The sequence below is a fragment of the Bombina bombina genome, chromosome 6, assembly GCF_027579735.1.
Source record: "Bombina bombina isolate aBomBom1 chromosome 6, aBomBom1.pri, whole genome shotgun sequence".
NCBI classification, from domain to species: Eukaryota; Metazoa; Chordata; class Amphibia; order Anura; family Bombinatoridae; genus Bombina; species Bombina bombina.
This window is the reverse complement of record NC_069504.1, coordinates 484,406,894-484,432,517: the sequence shown is the minus strand read 5'-3', so window position 1 is coordinate 484,432,517 and position 25,624 is coordinate 484,406,894. Positions and strand designations below refer to the sequence as shown.

Below are 25,624 nucleotides of genomic sequence, written 5' to 3'. Positions count from 1 at the left end.
TAAATCCACTGTGGTCATGTACTGACCCTCTTGGATCATGGGCAAAATTGTTCGAATCGTTTCCATCTTGAACGATGGAACTCTTAGGAATTTGTTTAGGATCTTTAAATCCAAGATTGGCCTGAAAGTTCCCTCTTTTTTGGGAACTACAAACAGATTTGAGTAAAACCCTTGTCCTTGTTCCGACCGCGGAACTGGATGGATCACTCCCATTAATAAAAGATCTTGTACGCAGCGTAGGAACGCTTCTTTCTTTATTTGGTTTGTTGACAACCTTGACAGATGAAATCTCCCTCTTGGGGGAGAGGATTTGAAGTCCAGAAGGTATCCCTGAGATATGATCTCTAACGCCCAGGGATCCTGAACATCTCTTGCCCAAGCCTGGGCGAAGAGAGAAAGTCTGCCCCCTACTAGATCCGGTCCCGGATCGGGGGCCCTCGATTCATGCTGTCTTAGGGGCAGCAGCAGGTTTCCTGGCCTGCTTGCCCTTGTTCCAGGACTGGTTAGGTTTCCAGCCTTGTCTGTAGCGAGCAACAGCTCCTTCCTGTTTTGGTGCAGAGGAAGTTGATGCTGTTCCTGCTTTAAAATTACAAAAGGAACGAAAATTAGACTGTCTAGCCCTAGGTTTGGCTTTGTCCTGAGGCAGGGCATGGCCTTTACCTCCTGTAATGTCAGCGATAATCTCCTTCAAACCGGGCCCGAATAAGGTCTGCCCTTTGAAAGGTATATTAAGCAATTTAGATTTAGAAGTAACATCAGCTGACCAGGATTTTAGCCACAGCGCTCTGCGTGCCTGAATGGCAAATCCGGAATTCTTAGCCGTAAGTTTAGTTAAATGTACTACGGCATCTGAAATAAATGAGTTAGCTAACTTAAGGGTTCTAAGTTTGAGTGTAATCTCATCTAGTGTAGATGATTCAAGTGTCTCTTCCAGAGACTCAAACCAAAATGCTGCTGCAGCCGTGACAGGCGCAATACATGCAAGAGGTTGCAATATAAAACCTTGTTGAACAAACATTTTCTTAAGGTAACCCTCTAATTTTTTATCCATTGGATCTGAAAAGGCACAGCTATCCTCCACCGGGATAGTGGTACGCTTAGCTAAAGTAGAAACTGCTCCCTCCACCTTAGGGACCGTTTGCCATAAGTCCCGTGTGGTGGCGTCTATCGGAAACATTTTTCTAAATATCGGAGGAGGTGAGAACGGCACACCGGGCCTATCCCACTCCTTAGTAACAATTTCAGTAAGTCTCTTAGGTATAGGAAAAACATCAGTACTCGCCGGTACCGCAAAATATTTATCCAACCTACACATTTTCTCTGGTATTGCAACTGTGTTACAATCATTCAGAGCCGCTAACACCTCCCCTAGTAATACACAGAGGTTTTCCAGCTTAAATTTAAAATTTGAAATATCTGAATCCAGTCTGTTTGGATCAGAACCGTCACCCACAGAATGAAGTTCTCCGTCCTCATGTTCTGCCGCCTGTGACGCAGTGTCTGACATGGCCCTAATATTATCAGCGCACTCTGTTCTCACCCCAGAGTGATCACGCTTGCCTCTAAGTTCTGGTAATTTAGCCAAAACTTCAGTCATAACAGTAGCCATATCCTGTAATGTGATTTGAAATGGCCGCCCAGATGTACTCGGCGCTACAATATCACGCACCTCCCGAGCGGGAGATGCAGGTACTGACACGTGAGGCGAGTTAGTCGGCATAACTCTCCCCTCGTTGTCTGGTGAAATATGTTCAATTTGTACAGATTGACTTTTATTTAAAGTAGCATCAATACAGTTAGTACATAAATTTCTATTGGGCTCCACTTTGGCATTAGCACATATAGCACATGTATCTTCCTCTGAATCAGACATGTTTAACACACTAGCAATTAACTAGCAACTTGGAAATGCTTTTTCAAGTAATTTACAATAATATGAAAACGAACTGTGCCTATAAGAAGCACAGAAAAAATTATGACAGTTGAAAATAATTAAGTTATAGCATCAAATCTTTGTAAGAAATATACAATTTTAGCAAAGGATTGTTCCCATTAGCAAAGGATAACTAACCCTGGCAGCAGAAAAAATACACAAATAAACGTTTTTTATCACAGTCAACTACAATTTTCACAGCTCTGCTGTGATGATTACCTCCCTCAAAAAAGGCTTTGGAGATCCCCGAGTTCTGTAGAGATGAACCGGATCATGCAGGAAGAAAATGAACCTCTGACTGAGTTTTTTGATGCGTAGTAAAAGCGCCAAAAATGGCCCCTCCCCCTCACACATAACAGTGAGAGAGATCAGTGAACTGCTTTAATTTAAACAAAACTATTGCCAAGTGGAAAAAATAGTGCCCAAAACATTTTTTCACCCAGTACCTCAGAGAAATAAACGTTTTTACATGCCAGCAAAAAAACGTTTAACCTCAATAAATTAATTGTTATTTAAAACCTATTGCAAGTCCCTGCAAATTAGGTTAAGTCTATGCATACAGTATAAATCCAGTGAAGTACCATTCCCCAGAATACTGAAGTGTAAAATATACATACATGACAGCCTGATACCAGCTACATCTACTGCATTTAAGGCTGAGTTTACATTATAACGGTATGGCAGGATTTTCTCATCAATTCCATGTCAGAAAATAACAAACTGCTACATACCTCTTTGCAGATTAATCTGCCCGCTGTCCCCTGATCTGAAGTTTACCTCTCCTCAGATGGCCGAGAAACAGCAATATGATCTTAACTACTCCGGCTAAAATCATAGAAAAAACTCAGGTAGATTCTTCTTCAAATTCTACCAGAGAATGAATAACACACTCCGGTGCTATTATAAAATAACAAACTTTTGATTGAAGGTAATAAACTAATTAAATCACCACAGTCCTCTCACACATCCTATCTATTCGTGCAAGAGAATGACTGGAGGTGACGTAGGGGGGAGGAGCTATATGGCAGCTCTGCTGGGTGAATCCTCTTGCACTTCCTGTAGGGGAGGAGATAATATCCCAGAAGTAATGATGACCCGTGGACTGACCACACTTAACAGGAGAAATATATATTAACAAAGTGCTTTTAATCGTGTTGCAATGTGGTAGCTAAACTGATATTGAAAATACAGAATTTGTATGTGTTAACTGGTAAGTGTGGTGGTAAGATAATAGAATTGTGGAGGTTAATATATGTAATAAAAAGAAAGGAAAGACTTGGGTAGTGTACAAAATGTGACAATTTTTATAATGTACAATGTAGCAGATACAAGTTGTAACAATTACAAGTTGCAACAAATACAAGAAATAAGCAGGTTTAAAAATGACAAATTAAAAAGACATAAAATACATATTTACACAATATATATGTGGCTTATGTGTATCTCACTGCAGTGGATAAAAATTGATAAAAAGGTTTTATAAAAAATTGTATAATACAGCCAAAGTAAGGTAGTATTGATAAGAGCGGTTGATTATTAGGACAGTGCCTTATAAACACTTTTTAAAAGTACCTTTAGAAAGTAGTGGTTCCCAAAACTACTTAGTGGTATAGTGGGATCCGTTGAAAGACATTCATATGGATGTGCTATTAGTAATAGCTAAAAAGGGTTCTTTTGTAGATGGTGGTTGTCTCAATACTATTTATCAGTATGGACTCCGGTCTGGTAGCAGGTATCTAATTCCAAATGGAGTTTTCTTTGTAAAAAGTCTTGTGGGGTTTCCTGTAGATTGCGGTGTCCCAATACTCTCTGTCAGTATGGACTGAAGTTTGCAAATGAAGGAGAAAATTCTTTAGGTGTTCCTGTGTCCCAATACTCTCTGTCAGTATGGACTTCTGGATCCTTAGCTGAACCAGTGTATAGCAGCACCAGTATGTAGCAGCAGTTGGATTTCTTAGGTGAACCAGTGTATAGCAGCACCAGTAATGTAGCAGCAGTTGGATTTCTTACGATCCGTTTGGCGGCAAAAAAGGGTTCAAATTTCAAAGTACCGGCTTTTTTTCAGATGTGACCGGCTATTTAAAACTGAACGGTTTTTCAAATAACCGTTTTTTTCAAAACGCCCGGTTGTAGGTACAAAGTTTCAGAGTGTAGGCAGCTCTACGCGTTTCGGCCGTAGCCTTTATCAAGATGCCATTAAACACTCTGTGGGGCATATATAAAGGGCAGTATAGATTGCTATTGGATAACATTGGTGGGCAATCTGTGTTACTATTGGGTGCTTGTGACCACTGTCAGCCAATAGAACAGGCTATAGAAAAATTATACTAAAAAGGAAATTTGAAAATTATGAAGTGATAAACCTGTAATAGAATTCACATTTTGTGTAGTAAAAAATGATGTGAAGCTTGTATCGGGCAAAGATTTTTATAACTGGTTATGTTAGAGTAAGGTATTTTGTAAAATATAATATAAAGGTCCAAATGTCAAAATGAAAAATTGGTATGAGAAAAACAATTAAATTCTTCATGCTTAAAAAACTGGTGTATAAATTATATCTGATGTGGTTAAATAAAGTGTCTACTAATATGGATCTAGATGCTCAATTATTAGGCGTTAGTGATTTAGATAAAACGTAATGTTAAGGGAAGTATTTTATTCTTAAAAAATGAGGTTTGTGATTATTGTTCGTCATTTTTATCAATCTATATTTGGGATGGTTATTCTTTGTATTTGATCAGTGTTAATAGTATTGATTTTTATATAAAAAAATGGAGATTTTTTGGATAAGTGAAAAAGGGGCAAAATAAACTATTTTGTTAAACTAAGTATTAATGATTAATTTTATATCCAAAAGATTATAAGGTTTAGACTGGGCTAATTTTATTCAGTAGTTGATTCGTGGATCTTAAAATGGAGAAAGGGGGGCAGAGTAAACTATATTTTAATTAAATATCGTTGTGTATAAGTTTATTTATTATTTGTTTTAATTAAATGGGAAGAGATATTTATAGGACTGTATTATTAAATATTTATATTTATATTTTGATAGAGAATCTTCTTTAGATTTTCTGATTTTGTTTTTAATTTGACTTTTATTTTGGTTTTAAATTAGAAAGTTTAGATCAAATTCCATGTTTAATCCATATGGATGGAGGGTTTTAAATGCATAGATATATTCTGCTTCCTTTCTTAGTAAAAAATGTTCCATATTACCTCCTCTGGGGCTAATAAATACTTTTTTAATTCCCCAATATTTGAATTTGTTAGCGTTTCCGTTGTGACATTCTGTGAAGTGTTTGTATAGTTCAGTATTGGTAGCTTTGTGTTCTATATGGTGTAAGTGTTCTCTAATTCTGTCCCTTAACATGCGGCTCGTTTGGCCAAAATATTGTAGGTCGCATGAACACTGTATACAGTAGATTACGTTTTGATCTGAACAGCGTATGATTTCTTTTATATTTATGTATTGTTCATTATTATTTGATTTTATTGTTTTGATTTTTGAACTATGTTTACATGATTTGCATGAAATGCATGGAAAAAATCCTTCTATTTTTTCTTTTTTGAAATTTGTGTCTACTAAATTGTTGGTTGTTTTATTTTTAAATTCACTAGGTGACAGAATATTTTTTAAATTTTTTGCTCTTTTAAAAATGATGTCCGGATGATTTTTTATTCTAGGTCCTAATATCTGATCTTGTTTGATGTAATGCCAATGTCTGTTGAGGATCTTTTTTATTTCATGATGTTGGGAGCTATATTGTGTGATGAATGGTATAAAAAATGGTATAAAAAATGGGTCTTCGGTTTTTTGTTTTTGTTTATGTTTTGTCAAATGTTGTGTAGTTAGTATTAGCTCTCTGTTTTTTTCCTCTGCTTCTTTTTTGGCTTTATTAATAATGTGGGACTTATACCCTTTCTCTTTAAATCTTTGTGTGAGAATTTCGGATTGTTTGGAAAATTGATTGATATCTGAACAGTTTTTACGGATTCTTAGGTACTGACCCTTGGGTATATTTGTTTTCCATCTTGTTAAGTGGCAACTGTCATTGTGAATATAATTGTTTGCGTCTGTTTGTTTGAAATAAGTTCTTGTTTTTATTTCTGTGTTAATGATTTCGATTTCTATGTCTAAAAAGTGGATTAGATTACTGCTGTACTCGTGTGTGAATTTGAGATTCATTGGGTTAGTGTTCATATCCTCTATGAATAAGTCTAGAAGTTCATGTTCACCCTTCCAGATGATGAATAGATCATCTATGTATCTATAGTAGTGCACAAGGTTCGCCCCCCATTGTCCTTCATATATAAAGTTTTTTTCGAAGAGACCCATAAACAGGTTCGCATAACTAGGGGCGAACCTTGTGCCCATAGCTGTTCCTTTGACTTGGAGATATATATTTTCATTAAAGAGAAAAGAATTATTGTTGAGTATGAAATTTATGCATTCTAGTAGAAATTGATTTTGATCTGAGTTTAAAAGGGGATCTTTGTCAAGGAAATATTTTATTGCTCCTAAACCTTTTTGATGGTCTATATTTGTGTATAGCGAATTGACATCGCAAGTAACTAATAGAAAATTTTCTTTCCAAGAAAGATTTTTTAAAATATTGAGTAATTGGGTTGAGTCTTTCAGATAGGATGGTAGGAATGTAACATAATTTTGTAAAAAGAAGTCTACATATTGGGAAAGATTAGATGTGAGTGATCCTATGCCTGATATGATGGGTCGGCCTGGGGGTCTAGTGAGGTGTTTATGGATTTTAGGTAAAATGTAGAAAGTTGGAGTGATGGGATTTTTTACGTTTAGAAATTCATATTCATATTTCGTTAATAACCCAGTATTAAATGCTTTGTCTAATAGTTGTTCTAGTTTTATTGTCTGATTTTTAATTGGATTATTTTTCAGTTGTTTGTAAGTGGTTTCGTCGTGTAGGAGTCTATTTGATTCTTCAATGTAGAAGGAAGTGTCCATAAGGACGATGCCTCCGCCTTTATCCGCTGGTTTTATTGTAATATTTTTATTATTTTTTAAAACTTTGATTATGTTGAGTTCTTTCTGACTCATGTTCCAATTAAGATATTTATTTTGGTCAAGATTTTCTAAGTCTTTTTTCAACATTTCTTCGAATAATTTAATATGTTCGCTCTTTTCATGAGTGGGGTAGAAGGTAGAAGGGGCTTTTAGATCAGTGTGTTTATACATGATTTCTTTTTCTTTTAAAACTATATTTTCTAAAGGATTTTTTATGTAATACCTTTTAAGTGTGAGTTTTCGAACAAATTGGTTAATGTTAATAAGGGTTTCAAACTTATTTAGTTTGCAGGATGGGGCAAAAGATAGGCCTTTATTTAGAATGTTCTTTTGTATGTCATTTAGTGGATATTTACTTAAATTGAATATTCCTAAATGTTTTATTTCTGTCTTTTTGGTGTTTTGCCTGGATTTTCTTCTGCCCCTCCTGCCTCTAAACCTCTTTTGTTTCTTACAGTTCTTTGTGGTAATATACGAGAATTTGTGTTTTTTGAGGTTCCTTCCCCCGAAGGGGACTTTCCTAAAAAAACTTGTTGTTGTGTTTGATTTGGGATAGGTGAAAATGGTTCTATATTAGTTTCCAGTGGTTGGAATCTATTTTTAACCGGCACTCTCCAATCTTGATTTATGTTGGAGTAGTTTCTATTGTAATGATTATAGTCATTGGATTGTGGTCTATATGAGTAATGGTTTTGTTGCTGGTGACTGTGATAATTATCATTTGTGTTATATTCTCCTTTTCTAGGATGGTAATTTGTGCGATTTGTGTCTCTAAAGTTAGAGTTTCTAAAATTAGTATTTCCGGAGTGGACATTTCTAGAGTTATGGTTTCTCCAACTATAATTATAGTTATCTCTGTTACTATTATTTTCTCTGTCATTATCATAGTTGTTATGTGAAAATCTTCTTCTATCATCATAGTATCTATTTTCCTGTTGGTAATAGTTGTGTTTTGGTACAGCACTGTCGTTTTGATTTTCTTTAAAGATTTGGTACAGCACTGTCGTTTTGATTTTCTTTAAAGATTTTCACATAACAACTATGATAATGACAGAGAAAATAATAGTAACAGAGATAACTATAATTATAGTTGGAGAAACCATAACTCTAGAAATGTCCACTCCGGAAATACTAATTTTAGAAACTCTAACTTTAGAGACACAAATCGCACAAATTACCATCCTAGAAAAGGAGAATATAACACAAATGATAATTATCACAGTCACCAGCAACAAAACCATTACTCATATAGACCACAATCCAATGACTATAATCATTACAATAGAAACTACTCCAACATAAATCAAGATTGGAGAGTGCCTGTTAAAAATAGATTCCAACCACTGGAAACTAATATAGAACCATTTTCACCTATCCCAAATCAAACACAACAACAAGTTTTTTTAGGAAAGTCCCCTTCGGGGAAGGAACCTCAAAAAACACAAATTCTCGTATATTACCACAAAGAACTGTAAGAAACAAAAGAGGTTTAGAGGCAGGAGGGGCAGAAGAAAATCCAGGCAAAACACCAAAAAGACAGAAATAAAACATTCAGGAATATTCAATTTAAGTAAATATCCACTAAATGACATACAAAAGAACATTCTAAATAAAGGCCTATCTTTTGCCCCATCCTGCAAACTAAATAAGTTTGAAACCCTTATTAACATTAACCAATTTGTTCGAAAACTCACACTTAAAAGGTATTACATAAAAAATCCTTTAGAAAATATAGTTTTAAAAGAAAAAGAAATCATGTATAAACACACTGATCTAAAAGCCCCTTCTACCTTCTACCCCACTCATGAAAAGAGCGAACATATTAAATTATTCGAAGAAATGTTGAAAAAAGACTTAGAAAATCTTGACCAAAATAAATATCTTAATTGGAACATGAGTCAGAAAGAACTCAACATAATCAAAGTTTTAAAAAATAATAAAAATATTACAATCAAACCAGCGGATAAAGGAGGAGGCATCGTCCTTATGGACACTTCCTTCTACATTGAAGAATCAAATAGACTCCTACACGACGAAACCACTTACAAACAACTGAAAAATAATCCAATTAAAAATCAGCCAATAAAACTAGAACTATTAGACAAAGCATTTAATACTGGGTTATTAACGAAATATGAATATGAATTTCTAAACGTAAAAAATCCCATCACTCCAACTTTCTACATTTTACCTAAAATCCATAAACACCTCACTAGACCCCCAGGCCGACCCATCATATCAGGCATAGGATCACTCACATCTAATCTTTCCCAATATGTAGACTTCTTTTTACAAAATTATGTTACATCCCTACCATCCTATCTGAAAGACTCAACCCAATTACTCAATATTTTAAAAAATCTTTCTTGGAAAGAAAATTTTCTATTAGTTACTTGCGATGTCAATTCGCTATACACAAATATAGACCATCAAAAAGGTTTAGGAGCAATAAAATATTTCCTTGACAAAGATCCCCTTTTAAACTCAGATCAAAATCAATTTCTACTAGAATGCATAAATTTCATACTCAACAATAATTATTTTCTCTTTAATGAAAATATATATCTCCAAGTCAAAGGAACAGCTATGGGCACAAGGTTCGCCCCTAGTTATGCGAACCTGTTTATGGGTCTCTTCGAAAAAAACTTTATATATGAAGGACAATGGGGGGCGAACCTTGTGCACTACTATAGATACATAGATGATCTATTCATCATCTGGAAGGGTGAACATGAACTTTTAGACTTATTCATAGAGGATATGAACACTAACCCAATGAATCTCAAATTCACACACGAGTACAGCAGTAATCTAATCCACTTTTTAGACATAGAAATCGAAATCATTAACACAGAAATAAAAACAAGAACTTATTTCAAACAAACAGATGCAAACAATTATATTCACAATGACAGTTGCCACTTAACAAGATGGAAAACAAATATACCCAAGGGTCAGTACCTAAGAATCCGTAAAAACTGTTCAGATATCAATCAATTTTCCAAACAATCCGAAATTCTCACACAAAGATTTAAAGAGAAAGGGTATAAGTCCCACATTATTAATAAAGCCAAAAAAGAAGCAGAAGAAAAAAACAGAGAGCTAATACTAACTACACAACATTTGACAAAACATAAACAAAAACAAAAAACCGAAGACCCATTTTTTATACCATTTTTTATACCATTCATCACACAATATAGCTCCCAACATCATGAAATAAAAAAGATCCTCAACAGACATTGGCATTACATCAAACAAGATCAGATATTAGGACCTAGAATAAAAAATCATCCGGACATCATTTTTAAAAGAGCAAAAAATTTAAAAAATATTCTGTCACCTAGTGAATTTAAAAATAAAACAACCAACAATTTAGTAGACACAAATTTCAAAAAAGAAAAAATAGAAGGATTTTTTCCATGCATTTCATGCAAATCATGTAAACATAGTTCAAAAATCAAAACAATAAAATCAAATAATAATGAACAATACATAAATATAAAAGAAATCATACGCTGTTCAGATCAAAACGTAATCTACTGTATACAGTGTTCATGCGGCCTACAATATTTTGGCCAAACGAGCCGCATGTTAAGGGACAGAATTAGAGAACACTTACACCATATAGAACACAAAGCTACCAATACTGAACTATACAAACACTTCACAGAATGTCACAACGGAAACGCTAACAAATTCAAATATTGGGGAATTAAAAAAGTATTTATTAGCCCCAGAGGAGGTAATATGGAACATTTTTTACTAAGAAAGGAAGCAGAATATATCTATGCATTTAAAACCCTCCATCCATATGGATTAAACATGGAATTTGATCTAAACTTTCTAATTTAAAACCAAAATAAAAGTCAAATTAAAAACAAAATCAGAAAATCTAAAGAAGATTCTCTATCAAAATATAAATATAAATATTTAATAATACAGTCCTATAAATATCTCTTCCCATTTAATTAAAACAAATAATAAATAAACTTATACACAACGATATTTAATTAAAATATAGTTTACTCTGCCCCCCTTTCTCCATTTTAAGATCCACGAATCAACTACTGAATAAAATTAGCCCAGTCTAAACCTTATAATCTTTTGGATATAAAATTAATCATTAATACTTAGTTTAACAAAATAGTTTATTTTGCCCCTTTTTCACTTATCCAAAAAATCTCCATTTTTTATATAAAAATCAATACTATTAACACTGATCAAATACAAAGAATAACCATCCCAAATATAGATTGATAAAAATGACGAACAATAATCACAAACCTCATTTTTTAAGAATAAAATACTTCCCTTAACATTACGTTTTATCTAAATCACTAACGCCTAATAATTGAGCATCTAGATCCATATTAGTAGACACTTTATTTAACCACATCAGATATAATTTATACACCAGTTTTTTAAGCATGAAGAATTTAATTGTTTTTCTCATACCAATTTTTCATTTTGACATTTGGACCTTTATATTATATTTTACAAAATACCTTACTCTAACATAACCAGTTATAAAAATCTTTGCCCGATACAAGCTTCACATCATTTTTTACTACACAAAATGTGAATTCTATTACAGGTTTATCACTTTATAATTTTCAAATTTCCTTTTTAGTATAATTTTTCTATAGCCTGTTCTATTGGCTGACAGTGGTCACAAGCACCCAATAGTAACACAGATTGCCCACCAATGTTATCCAATAGCAATCTATACTGCCCTTTATAAATGCTCCACAGAGTGTTTAATGGCATCTTGATAAAGGCTACGGCCGAAACGCGTAGAGCTGCCTACACTCTGAAACTTTGTACCTACAACCGGGCGTTTTGAAAAAAACGGTTATTTGAAAAACCGTTCAGTTTTAAATAGCCGGTCACATCTGAAAAAAAGCCGGTACTTTGAAATTTGAACCCTTTTTTGCCGCCAAACGGATCGTAAGAAATCCAACTGCTGCTACATTACTGGTGCTGCTATACACTGGTTCACCTAAGAAATCCAACTGCTGCTACATACTGGTGCTGCTATACACTGGTTCAGCTAAGGATCCAGAAGTCCATACTGACAGAGAGTATTGGGACACAGGAACACCTAAAGATTTTTCTCCTTCATTTGCAAACTTCAGTCCATACTGACAGAGAGTATTGGGACACCGCAATCTACAGGAAACCCCACAAGACTTTTTACAAAGAAAACTCCATTTGGAATTAGATACCTGCTACCAGATCGGAGTCCATACTGATAAATAGTATTGAGACAACCACCATCTACAAAAGAACCCTTTTTAGCTATTACTAATAGCACATCCATATGAATGTCTTTCAACGGATCCCACTATACCACTAAGTAGTTTTGGGAACCACTACTTTCTAAAGGTACTTTTAAAAAGTGTTTATAAGGCACTGTCCTAATAATCAACCGCTCTTATCAATACTACCTTACTTTGGCTGTATTATACAATTTTTTATAAAACCTTTTTATCCATTTTTATCCACTGCAGTGAGATACACACAAGTCACATATATATTGTGTAAATATGTATTTTATGTCTTTTTAATTTGTCATTTTTAAACCTGCTTATTTCTTGTATTTGTTGCAACTTGTAATTGTTACAACTTGTATCTGCTACATTGTACATTATAAAAATTGTCACATTTTGTACACTACCCAAGTCTTTCCTTTCTTTTTATTACATATATTAACCTCCACAATTCTATTGTTTTGATTCCTTGCCACTTTTGCATCTGGCTTTTTAAGTCCTGGGCGCCACTATACAGACAAAATACTGCATGTACCTTAGGAAAGACCTGGAAGCTACAAATATGTGTGCGCTGCAAGGTTAGAGAAACATGCAATTGGCTCTTTTAAAGGGACAGTAAACACTGATATTTTCATTTAAAATGTTTAGTTTTGCATACTGAAATAACTTTTCAATATAACTGTACCAGAGAAAGAGAGAGTGAATTTGTGGCTAATAGGATAAAAGAACAAGCAAAGAATGCACCTAATTAGTCATGCCAGATATGCACTTTCACTTGGGGACCACAAACTGTTTTTTCAAAAAGTTTTTGGTAATATTTAGCTGGCACATAATTGTATGGCCCATACTTGCTATAAATAAAAATGTGGCAGTGCAGCATGTGGCTGTTAAAAGGACATAAAACACATTTTTTTCTTTAATTGTTCAGATAGAGAATACAATGTTAAACAACATTCCAATTTACTTCTATTATCCACTTTGATTAATTATTTAGATATCCTTTGTTGAATAAATAGCAATGCAGATGGATGAGCCAATCACACAAGACATCTATGTGAAATCACCAATCAGCAGCTAAATTATTTTCAACAAATGATATGAAGAGAATAAAGCAAATTAGATTATAGAAATAAATTGTAGAGTTTTTTAAAAAATTGCATGCTCTGAGTAATGAATGTAAAAAATGTGTGTCATGTCCCTTTAAGAACTATGCATTTGAAAAACATAAGGTAAAACACAATATACAACTGCAATGTACATATATATGAATACATAGACCAACAATTACCAACATATTGCCTTGCGACATATTGTATAGTTGCTCCGATTTGTTTTCATTTTTTTACAAACCGTGGCAATAAAATATACAAATATTAAGTTTTAAGCAGTAACAAACATATGTGGCAAACGCACAATGTAAGAACATCTACATATTGCATCGCTACACATTTTAAAAACAAATATGTTTTGTTCGGATATTCCACTTTCTTACTGCTGTTTATTATCTATGAGGAGAATAAGTAAATAACTGGTCCTGTCACGTGTATAATAATATATATTAGCCCTTTAATATATTTGTCTTAAAGATAGTAACTGATAATTTATACACTGGTATAACAGCTTCGGCTTTAGTAATACAAAAAAAACATATATAAACCAATAGATAAATTATTCTAAAATTACTATATTATACCGTTTCGTTCTGCTTCTCCTCCGCCATATTTCTCAATCTTTGAGTCGACTCGGAAATAGCGTCTTACTCTCCAAGGCAACAGAAACACCATTTCCGTTTTTTAGTTAAAAATAAAAACACTTCCGGATTATCGCTTGACAACAGCTAATGCTGTTATAGCTGTACTATAGATAGACAAATCGAGGGTTTATGCTGACACCTCTTTCCTTTTTATGATCGAAGTACGTAGAAACTATTAGGGAGTCAACGGACAACAAGATTTGTTTTACATCAGCTTTTATCTGGAAATAATTGCAATTATGTTTTTTTGTAGAGTTATAAATAGATATATAAGTAGGCTTACCAGAAGTCCCACTTTTACTGGGATTGTCCCGGTTTCGAGGCGCTGTCCCAGTGTCCCACCCAGTTGTTCATTCTGTCCCAGTAGGGTTGCCACCTCCAGGTTTCAAATCATATGTCCAGGTTTCAGACCACCTGAAACCCAGACACATTATTCAAAATGACTGGACTGTGGCTCTCCAACATAGTTGGATGCTGGTACTTTGTTACATACAGCCCTGCTTAGCTTAACGTTCGTGTCCTTTAAAGTTTACATTTAGGGCTAGATTTATTAAAGCTGAGGCGTACAGGGGCGCGTATACGCACCCTTGTACGCCTCAGCTAGCCTGTGGCAGTGCGAAAATACCCGCAGGTATTCGGCATTGCACACGAGTGTGCAATCCCGCCCCCTGCCCGCGCACAGCCAATCACGCGCGGGCAGGAGCTGTCAATCTCCTCTGTCTGACTAGACTGAGGAGATTGAATTTCGCCACATTAGAGGTGGCGAAGAGGCTTCTTGTGAGAACTTGCAGCCGTAGGGCGTTAATAAATCTAGCCCTTAGTAATACAGGCTGAGTGAGCAGCATAGGGTTTTTCAATTTTGTAGTACTACTTGGATTATTTTTCTAAGATTTTAACCCCCCCCCCCGACCCATGGTGACATTGCCGGTAATACACCTTTAGGGGAATCATATGGGTATGACTAGGAAGTACAGATAGGAAGGATTTTTGGCCTGGATCTTGCTTTACTTCATGCAGGATAGCATTTTGGCTATAATCTTCCTGCATTATGGTATAGAGTAGCCTCTTAAACAGCTTTAGCAGGTACGTGTTTCTTTTTTACTTTGATTCAATGTTGTATTTATGTCTTATCAGTATTTGGCTCTGTTCCTTAATTAGACACATAAACAGACATCCCAACCTGCAAAAACTAATTTCAGGGAGGTGGCTTCACCCGCTACTGCGCCGCTACCGCCCCCCCTCGCAGTTATATATTGGACACCTTGAAACCCTAAATAAGGGCCTTATCATTAAAGTAGCTTCCCGCTAAAGTCACATTTAAACAAAAAAAAAGTAGCTTTATTGCACAACCACATACAACAAACCTATTTTCCAGTGACCGTACGCATGTTGAATGCTTAAATATTTTAGAATGCGAAGTTTAAAGGGACACTGTACCCAAAATTTTTCTTTTGTGATTCAGATTGAGCATGAAATTTTAAGCAACTTTCTAATTTACTCCTATCATCAAATTTTCTTCATTCTCTTGGTATCTTTATTTGAAATGCAAGAATGTAAGTTTAGATGCCGGCCCATTTTTGGTGAACAACCTGGGTTGTCCTTGCTGATTGGTGGATAAATTCATCCACCAATAAAAAAGTGCTGTCCAGAGTACTGAAACAAAAAAAAAGCTTAGATGCCTTCTTTTTCAAATAATGATAGCAAGAGAACGAAGAAGAAATGTAGAACTACTTTCTGTTATGATGTGAATTTTGCTGGTGTTATTTTATATTGTTTTACGTACCTCAAGGGACAGTCTAACTCCTGATGTTTTATTGTTCAAAACTATAAATAATCCCTTTATTACCTATTACCCTGTTTTGCATAAGCAACACGGTTATATTAATATACTTTTTACCTCTGTGATTACCTTTTATCAAAGCCTCTGCAGACTCTCCCCTTATTTCAATATGTGCTAACTAATAAATAACTCCATTCCCTGAGATAAGAGGCGGCCTTTTAAGGGACAGTCTAGTCCAAAATAAACTTTCATTATTCAGATAGGGCATGTCATTTTAAACAACTTTCCAATTTAACTTTTTCACCAATTTTGCTTTGTTCTTTTGATATTCTTAGTTGAAAGCCTAACCTAGGAGGTTCATATGCTAATTTCCTAGACCTTGAAGACTGCCTCTTATCTGAATGCATTTTGACAGTTTTTCACCACTAGAGGGTGTTAGTTCATGTGTGTCATATAGATAACTGTGCTCACACACATGGAGTTACCTAGGAGTCAGCACTGATTGGCTAAAATGCAAGTCTGTCAAAAGAACTGAAATAAAGGGACAGTTTGCAGAGGCTTAGATACAAGCTAATCAGTGTATTAATAAAACGTGTTTATGCAAAACTAGGGAATGGGTAATAAAGAGATTATCTTTTAAAACAATAACAATTCTGGTGTAGACTGTCCCTTTAAGCTTAGAAATTAACACAAGTCTACATAAGTTTAGCTTTTAACAAAAAATACCAAGAGAACAAAGTGAATTTGATGATAAATGTAAACTGGAAGGTTGTTTAAAATTGCATGTTCTATCTGAATTATAAAAGTTTAATTTTGACTAGACTCCCTTTAACGTTATGTGTTTTACTTATATGTGGATGTATTATTATTATGTTAATTACAGGGAGAGTATTTATTGTTTGAATAGTAATATTTTATGTGTATAATCTATTGTGCATAGGCTGCTTAAGATAAGCAACTTTTATATTTAAATTTAAAGGTGTATACATAAAAGTTTATTTTTTTTAAACATTAGAACTGCTCTGTTATGCACCAAGTTTATCTAATCCCGTTTGGTCATGCACTTGCAAAAATTAAATTGAAGGGCCATTATAATACAAAAACTATGCATTAGGGCATATCATTTTAGCACTTATGAGCCTGAAGGATTATATTTTTAACCCCCGCTCCTTCAACAAAGTGTACTAAAATAATGCAGTAAACTAAATAGTTGTTTCACCGCTAGACACCGTTAGGACCGCATGGAACATATTCCTGCAGCCTCCTTCTTTTAGGCAATGGCCAATCGGGGGGGGGGGGGGTTAGTCCCCATGATCCAAAACCCCCCTAAGATATGGTGAGTCCACGGCATCATCTTCCATTACTGTTGGGAATCAATACCCAAGCTAGAGGCCACAGATGATTAGTGTCACGGATACCAGACAGCTAAGACTACCCCCTACAACCTCACCCCTGTTGTTTCTCAGTGGTTTTGGGCTCCTCAGAGCAAACACAATCTCTGGAAGCTTTTGTTTGCTTGTTTTGTGAAGAGCTGGTGTATGACCAATAAAACCCTCCTAGGCTGGCCGGGCTCCTGGAACTCCCGGTCGGCCGACTAACTCCTCTCAGGCTGGCCAGGCTCCTGGAACTCCCGGTCGGCCGCCTAACTCCTCTCAGGCTGGCCGGGCTCCTGGAACTCCCGGTCGGCCACAGGACACCTGCTAACTTTACCCTTGGTCGCTCCAGCAACCATGTACCCCAGAGCTCTGCTCTTTTGGGGATTAGTAGCCCCTAAGGAGGACAATAGGTGGGGGAATTACTGGAGGGGAGCTACTTTGGGAACCGGGGGGTTTTGGACACCCCTAACCCCATAACTTCAACGGGCTGTATCTCCGACTGCGGCATCTGGGGACCGAGAGCTTTCAAATGACACCCTGGAAGTGCCGCCGCTCCCCCGGGATCACCCCAAAACCGTTACAACTGTGTCCTGGGATTCTGTGGGACTATGGTTGCTATGGAGGCGCCGGTCAGTCTGGAGGGGCGTGAATGGCGGGAAAACTGTGGCATTGTTTCCCTGTTTTATCAAGATGTGTGTGTGTATACAAGATGTGTATTCGTCCCAATAAAGTCAGTTCTTGTTTCACCTGAATGCTAGTCTGTCTAGTTATTTGGGTGGGCTCCAGATAAAATCACTTTCCTGGGCTACATAGCAGCCTGTTCCAGGCAAAGGAAGGACCCTCTGGCAGAGCTACCCAGTCGGGGTAGCTGGAGTCTGCCACAGGGTGGGACACTGAGTACTGGTGCTGTCGGGCATCAAGGGTGGCTACTAGTGATGCACCGAAATGAAACTTCTGGACCGAAACCGATACCAAAAATTCAGGATCCCCCTGGCCAAAAACCGAAACTGATTTTTTTTCTACAGTGTGTGTTTAGCTGAGAGAGCTTGTAGGCGGGAAAGCTCCAACAAATGAGCATTGTACCGTAGGGCGTGATCTGCAGTGAAACTGGTGGAGCTCTACAAGGGAGAGCGTGGTTATAGCCAGAAAACAATACAAGGTGCTCGGAACAAGAAGCTAAAACTGGCACTACACTGTGTAATGGGTGAGAAAGGGAATTAAATTGTAAATTCCGGTGCTACCCCTTAATAAGCAAGTACATTGGGAATAAAAGGACAGAAAGATCAGGGGTTCATATAGCACTCATTCTCACTCAAAGAATACATTTTAGTATAAACTCACTCATACTTTATTATATATAGTTAAAACCGGGATGCAATTCCCTGAAATATTATTTAAACTACCCACAACCTACTGAACCATTACAAACTAAATCAAACTAAACCGCCAATCACTCCTCTGTTTCCTGGCCGATAACAGGAAACATCGGCATCAGGTGGCTGGAGTGACTAGACGGCTAGAAATCAAAGTTATAGAACAAACGCGTTTCGGCTATGTCTTAGCCTTTGTCAATGTTACACATTCAGTATCAAAATGAATAAGCCGAGGCTTCAGCGTGCAGGACTTTACATATCTGCAATACGTTTGCTTATACCCAATCAAGACAGCCCCTAGCGACACCGCCTCCATATTTGTCAATCAGTGTTTGGCAGAGGTTACGCCCACTGGTAGGTGTGGTTTGATTGGATAGTTGTTGGTGATGCACGGATAACCTGCACGTTGATTGGGTATAGTGCATATGCAACCTCTAGGTTACTACAATGATTCTCTGTCAAACGCTGATTGACAAATATGGAGGCGGTGTCGCTAGGGGCTGTCTTGATTGGGTATAAGCACACGTATTGCGGATATATAAAGTCCTGCACGCTGAAGCCTCGGCTTATTAATTTTGATACTGAATGTGTAACATTGACAAAGGCTAAGACATAGCCAAAACGCGTTTGCTCTATAACTTTGATTTCTAGCCGTCTAGTCACTCCAGCCACCTGATGCCGATGTTTCCCGTTATCGGCCAGGAAACAGAGGAGTGATTGGCAGTTTAGTTTGATTTAGTTTGTAATGGTTCAGTAGGTTGTGGGTAGTTTAAATGATATTTCAGGGAATTGCATCCCGGTTTTAACTATATATAATAAAGTATGAGTGATTTTATACTTAAATTTATTCTTTGAGTGAGAATGAGTGCTATATGAACCCCTGATCTTTCTGTCCTTTTATTCCCAACAATACAAGGTGGACATGTTGTGTTTTATTTTTGGGTGTAGTCATCCGCGCAATGGGCATGGCTGCACCTGATTGTCTCATCGTATCTCCGCCTAGTTCCTGGTTCGGGTCTCACACTGACCCGTCCGATTATATGTCCGGAGCCCCAAATGGAGTCTGCCTGTCACCTATCACCAGGACCACCAGACTTGGCTACGACCTTACGTGCAAGGTGGTTATAGAAAGTTACTGTTCTTTTTTGTATACACTGTCTGGTGGGTGCTAATTTGTACCAACTGTGTGCGAGCTTGGGGCTTATGCATATATAGTGTGCACGCATATTTGCCTCAGGCGAATAGAATGTCTACGCACATGAGGCTGATGTTTAAGCACTGTATATGTATTCACTGTGTGTGCTTAGGGCTGTTGCTGATAATATCAAGTGTTTATAAACATGTTACTTATCCTCCTTTGAATACTGTATTCAGAACTTTGGTTTCCTTCAAAAAAAAAAAAAAAAAAAAAAAAAAAAAAAAGACACTGCTGGTTTCAAATATCATCATGTTGTGGTTCTTATGTGTGTGCTCTGTTGCTCACCTTATGCTGAGGATAGACATGTAACTCAATAGAACAGGGGAGGGCTGTGCATTTTTAGCCATTTGGTCCTCTTTGGGCCGAAATTGGAATTGCACATTTTCGGCGGCACAAATTTTGGTGCATTGCTATTCTTCTATTTAGTTCTGTGTAACAGAATCAGATTTAACCATTTTTATTGTTTGTGTTTTTTTTACCAATTATCCAAATAAAGTATAGTCCTAGAAAACTATTACTGTATGCAAAACAGTCAAGTAATGAACTCAAACAGCAGCTCTAGGCTGGCATCAAATTTGAAATATGCTACACAATAATTTTACCAAAAATTAAAGGCAAAAAAAACGAAAACCAAAATAACCAAAAATGCAATTTTCGGCCGAAACGTTTCTGTGGCCGAAATTTCGGTGCATCCCTAGTGGCTACAGTCTGTGGTCACTTGTCAGCTACATAGCTGCAGTCGGCAGGGAGGAAGCAGGACCCGTTTGGCGGAGCTACCCAGTCGGGGTATCCTTCACAATTAGGGAGGGACAAGACAGAGAACCTAAACAGAAGGCACCACCGCTTGAAGAATCTTTCTCCCAAAAGAAGCCTCAGCCGAGGCAAAAGTATCGAATTTGTAAAATGTGGAAAAAGTATGCAGAGAAGACCAAGTTGCAGCCTTACAAATCTGTTCCACAGAAGCTTAATTTTTGAAAGCCCAGGAAGAGCAAATAGCCCTCGTGGAATGAGCTGTAATTCTCTCAGGAGGCTGCTGTCCAACAGTCTCATAAGCCAAACAAATTATATTTCTCAACCAGAAAGAAAGAGAAGTAGCTGTAGCTTTCTGACCTTTACGTTTCCCAGAGAAACAAACAGGGCAGAAGACTGGCAAAAAACCTTAGTCGCCTGTAGGTAAAATGTAAGAGCATGCACAACATTAAGGTTCCTTTTGACAAGAAGGATTAGGACACAGAGAAGGGACAACAATTTCCTGATTAATATTGGTTTCTGAAACAACCTTAGGAAGGAAACCTAACTTAGTACGAAGAACCACCTTATCGGCATGAACAGAGCCTGCTGCAAAACTTTAAGAACAAGGTTAAGACTCCAAGGAGGAGAAACCGACTCAAACACAGGCCTGATTCTAATCAGGTCCTGACAAAAAGATTGCACATCTGGCACATCCGCCAGACATTTATGTAGCAATACAGACAAAGCAGAGATCTGACCCTTCAGAGTACTTGCAGACAAACCCTTTTCCAGACCTTCCTGGATAAAGGACTAAATCCTAGGAATCCTGACCCTACTCCAAGAGTAGCCCTTGGATTCATACCAATACAGATATTTACGCCATATCTTATGGTAAATCTTCCTAGTAACAGGCTTGCAAGCCTGAATCATGGTCTCAATGACCGACTCCAAAAACCCACGCTTAGAAAGAACTAAGTGTTCAATCTCCAAGCAGTCAGCTACAGAGAAACGAGATTTGGATGAAAGAAGGTCCTTCCTCAGAGGGAGCCTCCAAGGTGTAAGAGACGAAATCTCCACTAGGTCTGCATACCAGATCCTGAGAGGCCACACAGGGGCTATGAGAATCACTGACGCTCTCTCCTGCTTGATACGAGCAATGACTCGTGGAAGAAGAGCGAACGGAGGAAACAGGTATGCTAACCTGAAATTCCAAGGGACCACCAGAGCATCTATCAGAGCGGCCTGAGGATCCCTTGACCTCAAACCGTACCTGGGGAGCTTGGCATTCTGCCGAGACGCCATCAGATCCAGAACCCCCCATTTGAGGTCAAGCTGGAGAACACCTCCGGATGGAGTTCCCACTCCCCAGGATGAAAAGTCTGTCTGCTCAGAAAATCTGCTTCCCAGTTGTCCACTCCTGGAATGTGGATGGCAGATGGCAATTGTGAGCTTCCGCCCACTGAATAATCTGAGCCACCTCTTTCATAGCTAAGGAACTCCGAGTTTCTCCCTGGTGGTTGATGTAAGCCACTGAGGTTATGTGGTCCAACTGGAACCTGATAAACCGGGCTAATGCTAACTAAGGCCAAGCCATCAGAGTATTGAAAATCGCTCTCAGCTCCAGGATGTTTATGGGGAAAGCTGACTTATCCGAGACCAGAGTCCCTGTGCTTTCAATGAGTCCCAGACTGCTCCCCAGCCCAGCAGGCTGGCGTCCATGATCATAATTACCCAGGAAGGTCTCCAAAAGCATGTTCTCTGAGAAAGATGTTCCTGACACAGCCACCACGGGAGAGAATCTCTGGTTGACTGATCCAGATCTATCCTCTGAGACAGATCCAAATAGTCTCCGTTCAATTGTCTGAGCATGCATAACTGCAGAGCTCTCAAATGGAACCAAGCGAATGGAATGATGTCCATAGAAGTCACCATCAGACCAATTACCTCCATACATTGAGCCACTGATGGCCAAACAGTAGACTGTAGAGAGAGGCAAGAGGAAAGGATCTTTGTTTTCTGACCTCCGTCAGAATTTTTTTTATCGATAGGGAATCTATTATAGTCCCTAAAAAAACTACCCTTGTAGCTGGAACAAGGTAACTCTTTTCCAGATTTACTTTACATCCATGGTAACGTAGAAAAGACAACAAGATCTCCGTATGAGAGTTTGCTTGTTGAAAAGATGGTGCCTGAACCAGAATGTTGTCCAAATAAGTCGCTACTGCAATTCTTGGAGACCGGATCACTGCCAAGAGAGCCCCCAGAACCTTTGAGAAAATTCTGGGAGCTGTGGCAAGGCCAAACGGAAGAGCTACAAACTGAAAGTGTCTGTCCAGAAAGGCAAATCTCAGAAATTTGTGATGTTCCCTGTGAATGGGAACATTAAGGTACACATCCTTTAGGTCTATGGTCGTCATGAACTGCCCCTCTTGGACCAAGGGAAGAATGGAACGCATCGTTTCCATCTTGAATGATGGTACTCTGAGAAACTTGTTTAGGCACTTAAGGTCTAGAATCAGTCGGAAAGTTCCATCTTTATTAAGAACCACAAACAGATTGGAATAGAACCCTAGACCCTGTTCCTGTACCGGAACTGGAACAATCACTCCCAGATATGAAAGATCCTGTACACATTTCAAGAACGCTTCTCTTTTTTTATCTGGTCTGCAGATAATCTTGAGAGGTGAAACCTGCCCCTGGGAGGAAAGGTCTTGAATTCCAACTTGTAACCCTGAGATACTATGTCCACTGCCCATGGATCTGGGATGTCGCACCCATGGCTGGGAAAATTGAGAAAGTCTGCCCCCCACGTGATCTGCTCCCGGATCGGGGGCAAACCCTTCATGCTGATTTAGAGTCAGCTGTGGGTTTCTTAGATTGCTTGTTCCAAGACTGATTAGGTTTCCAGGAAGGCCTGGACTGTTCCTGCTTGGAAGAAGTAGGGGAAGGCTTACCTCTGAAGTTACGAAAGGAGCAAAAATTACTCTGATGTCCATTGGGCCTATTCTTCTTATCTTGCGGCAGAAAAGACCCTTTACCACCCGTGATATCAGAAATAATTTCTGCCAAACCAGGTCCGAACAAGATCTTACCCTTGTAAGGAATCGCCAAAAGCTTGGACTTAGTAGAAACATCCGCTGACCAAGACTTGAGACATAATGCCCTGCTCGCTAAAATAGCGAAACCAGATATTTTTGCTCCCAACTTAACCTGCAAGGAAGCATTACAAATAAAGGAATTGGATAACTTAAGAGCCCTAATCCTGTGTTAGATCTCTTCCAAGGAGGTCTCTGCCTGAAGAGACTCAAACAATGCATCGAACCAATAGGTTGCTGCACTTGTCACTGTTGCAATACACACTGCAGGTTGCCATTGGTGCCCTTGATGAACATACATCTTTTTCAAATAGGCCTCCAGTTTGTCCATTGGATCCTTAAAAGATCAGCTATCCTCAATAGGAATAGTAGTTCTCTTAGCCAGAGTCGAAATCGCCCCTTCCACTTTGGGCACCGTTTGCCATGACTCCTTAATGGAGTTAGCCACAGGAAACATTTTCTTAAAGTAAAGGTTAATTTTCATGTGAAAGTGCCCGTTTTTTAAAAAAAAAAATATTAAAAACAGGAGCACTTTCATTCATGAAAATTGACATTGCACCGGATTTTAAAAATACTTACCTTTTTCTTCTGAAACGCCAGATTGCCGTTCTGAAACGATGCTGCGCCTGCTTCTTCCTGGTTAACTTACCCAGCAATGATGAAACCGGCTTCCTCCAATCACGGCATTGCCTCAGAAAATGATTCCCCCGGGGGGTAAGCCGTGATTGGAGGATGCCGGAATCGGCATTGCTGATGTATGAAGTGGCTTGCGACAGGCTGGTGAAGCGCTGAAGTGGCTTCAAGAAGAAAATGTAAGTATATAGAACGGGTGAAATGTAAACTTTCATGAATGAAAGTGCCCCTGTTTTTAATAGTATTTTAAAAAACCGGGCACTCTGGTTTTTAAAGTGAAGGTATACTTTCAAGACTGAGACAGGGAAAAAGGAATTCCAGGTCTCTCCCATTCCTGAGCAATAATCTCTGTAGCACGGTCTGGCACAGGAAACACCTCCACAGAGGAAGGAACATCAAAGTATTTATTAAGTTTACTAGATTTCTTAGGGTTGATCACGACAAAGGTATCGGAGTCGTCCAACGTAGCCAAAACCTCCTTTAACAAAGCATGGAGGTGTTCCAGCTTAAATCTGAAGGATACAACTTCAACATCATATGAATGAATTACACTGTCTGAATCTGAGATTTCACTTTCAGAGGCTACCGGCGTATCTTCCTCCTCAGACTTATGAGAAAGAGCAACTTGGTTAGCTGAAACTGGATCAGAAACCTTACTATATGAATCTCTAGTTTTCCTCTTGCATTTTCCCTGTAACATGGGAATGGCAGCTAACGCCACAGATACCGCAGAAGATACCTGGGCAGCAATTTCTGCTTGCAAATAAACTCCTCCAGGAGATTGAGAGGAACCGCAGGGCACTGCATGTGACACCGTTAAGGATTGGGACGAAAGAGGATAATGCTGTGGCATTGCCTGAACAGCATCACCCTGAGAGAATGGTGGCTCAGAGGCAAAAATACTATCCTTGTGTAATAGAGTCCTCTCTACACATGTAGAACAGAAAGGCAGGGGAGGCTCAACCTGGCTATCTAAGCACAGCTTGCATTGAGCTATATGAGAAATGAGACACTCTGTGTATTCCCAACTCCAACCAGGAGGCTAAACACTAAAACTCAATTTGTGAAAAAACTTCAGGAAAAAATTCTGAAAATTTACTATGAAATGAAAAGACTGTAACATTGACTATTAAATCAAGCCCTCTAAACCTCAGCTATAGCCGAGGCGTTCACCTGTCTCCTTAGACCAATGGAGTTGCACTGCTGATCGTTATCCAACACAGCCGCTCCGGTCTCTGCCGAGATTAAAATCACGTGACTTCAGCATAACACAGGGAAACGTCAGGGCGGAGCAAAGCGGCCCGAACGAGGAAAGCTAAGTCAGCATGGTCTGACCCTCGTAACTGGTCTAGCAATAAAGCACAAATGTACTGCTCATAGCCAAACCGGACTAGACTGCTCCCCAATAACCCCTGAGCCTTCAAAAGGGAAAAAGTTAAA

General features: G+C 38.0%; 1 protein-coding gene across 1 annotated transcript in view; it reads right to left on the bottom strand.

The window, feature by feature from the left end:
- The window catches only part of BBS4 (Bardet-Biedl syndrome 4), a 307,119-nt gene extending 293,155 nt beyond the window's left edge, over nucleotides 1-13,964 (bottom strand). Inside the window, exon 1 of the mRNA XM_053717315.1 lies at nucleotides 13,938-13,964. Coding sequence (XP_053573290.1) covers nucleotides 13,938-13,964 — 27 coding nt within the window. The remainder of the gene's footprint in view (nucleotides 1-13,937) is intronic.
- Between the last annotated feature and the right edge of the window lie 11,660 nt (nucleotides 13,965-25,624).